Source organism: Pteropus vampyrus, unplaced genomic scaffold (genome assembly GCF_000151845.1).
Source record: "Pteropus vampyrus isolate Shadow unplaced genomic scaffold, Pvam_2.0 Scaffold380, whole genome shotgun sequence".
Lineage (NCBI taxonomy): Eukaryota > Metazoa > Chordata > Mammalia > Chiroptera > Pteropodidae > Pteropus > Pteropus vampyrus.
Genome location: NW_011889161.1, coordinates 421,008 through 423,997, shown reverse-complemented (window position 1 = coordinate 423,997; position 2,990 = coordinate 421,008). Strand labels below are relative to the sequence as shown.

At 58.4% G+C, this 2,990-nt stretch overlaps 1 protein-coding gene across 1 annotated transcript in view; it reads right to left on the bottom strand.

The window, feature by feature from the left end:
- Positions 1-1,144, bottom strand: part of U2AF1 (U2 small nuclear RNA auxiliary factor 1) — a 26,832-nt gene extending 25,688 nt beyond the window's left edge. Inside the window, exon 1 of the mRNA XM_023523176.1 lies at positions 1,099-1,144. Coding sequence (XP_023378944.1) covers positions 1,099-1,144 — 46 coding nt within the window. The remainder of the gene's footprint in view (positions 1-1,098) is intronic.
- Positions 1,145-2,990: the final 1,846 nt, after the last annotated feature.

Here is a 2,990-nt window from a genome sequence, read left to right as displayed (position 1 = left end):
CCCCCCGGCGGGGTCCCGAGGCCAGGTGTGGGGGCTAGGGTTCCGACGTCTGAACTTTGGGGGAACACGAACCTCCAGTCTATGGCACATGCATCCCATCTTCGTGTCCCCAGCACAACGTGATGGCTGCTGAGCTGAACAGAGCAGAACGGCGAGGCGTTCAGCAGGGCCGAGGGGCGGCCTGGATTCACAAGCACGCCGGCCCCTGTTAAGCGGTATCAGTGAGCTCTGCGTGTCCTCAGCTCGGGCTGAATTTTGGTCTCATTGTTTTAAGTCTACTTCATTGATTTTTAAACTTAACGTATCTTTGTGACGCAGGCGGAGACCACTCCTGCCTGTGCTTCCTACGGTTCTGGGGACAGAAACCTCAGTGGCCAAGGTCCCTTCCGGCCGTCCCACACGTTGGCCCAGATGGATGGAGCTGGAGCCAGGTCTGAATTGACATTATATGCCACATAACTGCATCGGTTTCCTGTGGCTGCTGTAACAAATTGCCACAAACTTAGCGGCTTAAAACAAAAACGAATTTGCTATCCTTCGGTGGAGGTCATATGTCTGAAAGGGGCCTCACGGGGCACCGATCAAGGCGTTTATGGGATCTCATTCCTTCTGACAGCTCTAGGTGAGGGTCCTTGGCTTCTCCAGCTGCCGGAGGCCACCCATGTTCCTTAACTCCTGGCCCCGCATCACTCCGACCTGTTTTCCTCACATTTCCTTCTCCGACCCTCCTGCCTCCCTCCCCCCTTACTACGACCCCATGATGACTCTGGGCCCACTTGGGAATCCAGGGCAATCGCCCCAGTCAAGATGCTTGATCACACTGCAAAGTCCCTTCTACCACACGAAGCAGCGTATTGACAGGTTCTGGGGATGAGGACACGGACATCTCGGGGCGGCCGTGATTCTGCTGACCACGACAATGAACTAAAAGTCGGGGGTGGGGAGGGAGCCGGAAATGGCCTTGCGCGGTTCTCTGTCTCTGCAGCTGGAGCGGCAGCTGATGCTGTGCTTGCGAGGGGGACACGGGGACACGCCTGGGGCTGCTGCACACGTCACTGTGCGGAGCCAGGATCCAGCCCGAAACAGCTCAGCACTCACTGCCAAACAAGGGCTGCTCATTGGAGCTGGCTTTGGCCGGAGCCATCGCTGGTGGGCGGCCCGTAGTCGGGGCCTCCAGGGGAAGCTGGCAGCCCCCGCGTGGCCTCCAGGCTCCCACGGTCCCCTCCGATCAGAGCTCATGATGGTCAGTTTTTGAAAACTGTGATAAAATATACAGAACATAAAATTTAGTGTTTTCGCCCTTTTTAAGGGTACAGTTCTGTGGCATTAAGTGCATTCACGTTGTCGTGTGACCGTCACCGCTGTGTGGTGATCAGCTGATGTGTCAGGCTACGGTCCCCAGTGATTCAATCAAACCCTCACCTAGGCGTGGCTGGGAAGGTATTTTGTTGATGTGGTTTTAATATCTACCATGCATTAACTTTAAGTAAAGGAGATTATTCTGGATGATCTGGACGGGCGTCATGTGGTCAGTTGAAAAAGGCCTTAAAAGCAAAACCCGAGGCTGCCTGGGGGAGGGGGCATTCTGCCTCAAGCCCACGGCATCGGCTCCTGCTCGTTTCTGGCTGGCCCGCCCGTGGGTTTTGGGCTCCCCACCCTCCTCCCCCGGTCTCTGTCCCTCTGTTCTAGCTTCTGTGCCTCCCCGGCCGACAGCCTCTCCCAGGGGCCCCAAGCCCTCTGGAGGCAGCCCTGCAGTGGATTCATTCAGCGCGGCACCACAGTAGCTCCTCATGAAAATACAGTCACCCTCCGATGACACCAGTTTTCACGTGAAAGTGGCTTGAGAGGCAGACGCGTGGGCAAGGGCTGCGCCTGGCGGCCTGGCGGCCTGTTGGCCTGGTGGCCTGGTGGCCTGCTGCGCAGCCTTCGGCAATGTGCACGGATGTTCGCTTTCCCTCCTTCCTTGTCCGCATTGCCCGCCCCGCCCTCTTCCAGGCGGTTTTACCCACGCTGCTGGAAGGGACACGTTCTCTGGGAACTCTCTGCTCTGCAGGGCATCGTGGCCACCTGGGGGTCCCGTGGCTTCCTCTGGACAGCCTGCCCTGACCTCCAGGGCTGGGCCGATGGTGCCCTTTACGTGCTCCCAGTGTGCCCAGGACTTAGCTCCAGTGCTGGGCGCGTCGCATTCATCCACTCACTCACCCACTGATGATACTTGCCCAATGCCTCCTGCTGGGTGCCAGGACCCAGCAGTGAACCAAATGGGTGGAAATTCCTGTCCTCGTGGGTCTTGCTTTCCCATAGGGTGAGCAGGCAATGACTAGAACGTGCTTGAAAATAGCGAGCACTAAGGAGAAAAGCTTAAGGCAGGGAAGAAGGATGTGAAGTATTGTGTATCAGTCAGCCGTTGCCGTGGAAACGCTACATGACAAACAACCTGGCACATGGGCTGGAGGTCAGAAACCAGCCGCGCAGAGACAGCGTTTGAATTAAACTCATGAGACGGACCTGTGGGGGATGGGGTCAGAAGGGCGAGGGGCTCCAGCACAGAGCCTGGGGCGCCCCAACATCGGAGGCTGGGAACCTGAGCCCGAGGAATACGACTGGTGAGGTGGGGGTGGCCGGGACACCGTGGGTCCTGGAAGCCTGGTGGAGACGCTGGGAATGGGGAGTGGCCACTGGTCCGCGCACAGGGGCCAGGCCCGGGGAGGCCAGAGAACAGACCGCCGGACTTAGCAGTGTGGAGAGAAGTTTTGGTGGAGTTGCGGGAGCAGGACCTGACAGGGAGGGTTGGCCTGGGGTCCCCTGGGCACCCCCACACGTCTGGGGTTTGAGGACAAAGCTTTAGTCTCCTTTCGCCACGTGTCACCAGGGCCCGGCACGGGGTTGGCTGACGGTCACTCATTCTCACTACTCGTTGACCATGGACGAGGTCCCCCACAGGGGATGCGCCTGGAGGTGACCAGATTGGGTCTATGACTCATTGTTGG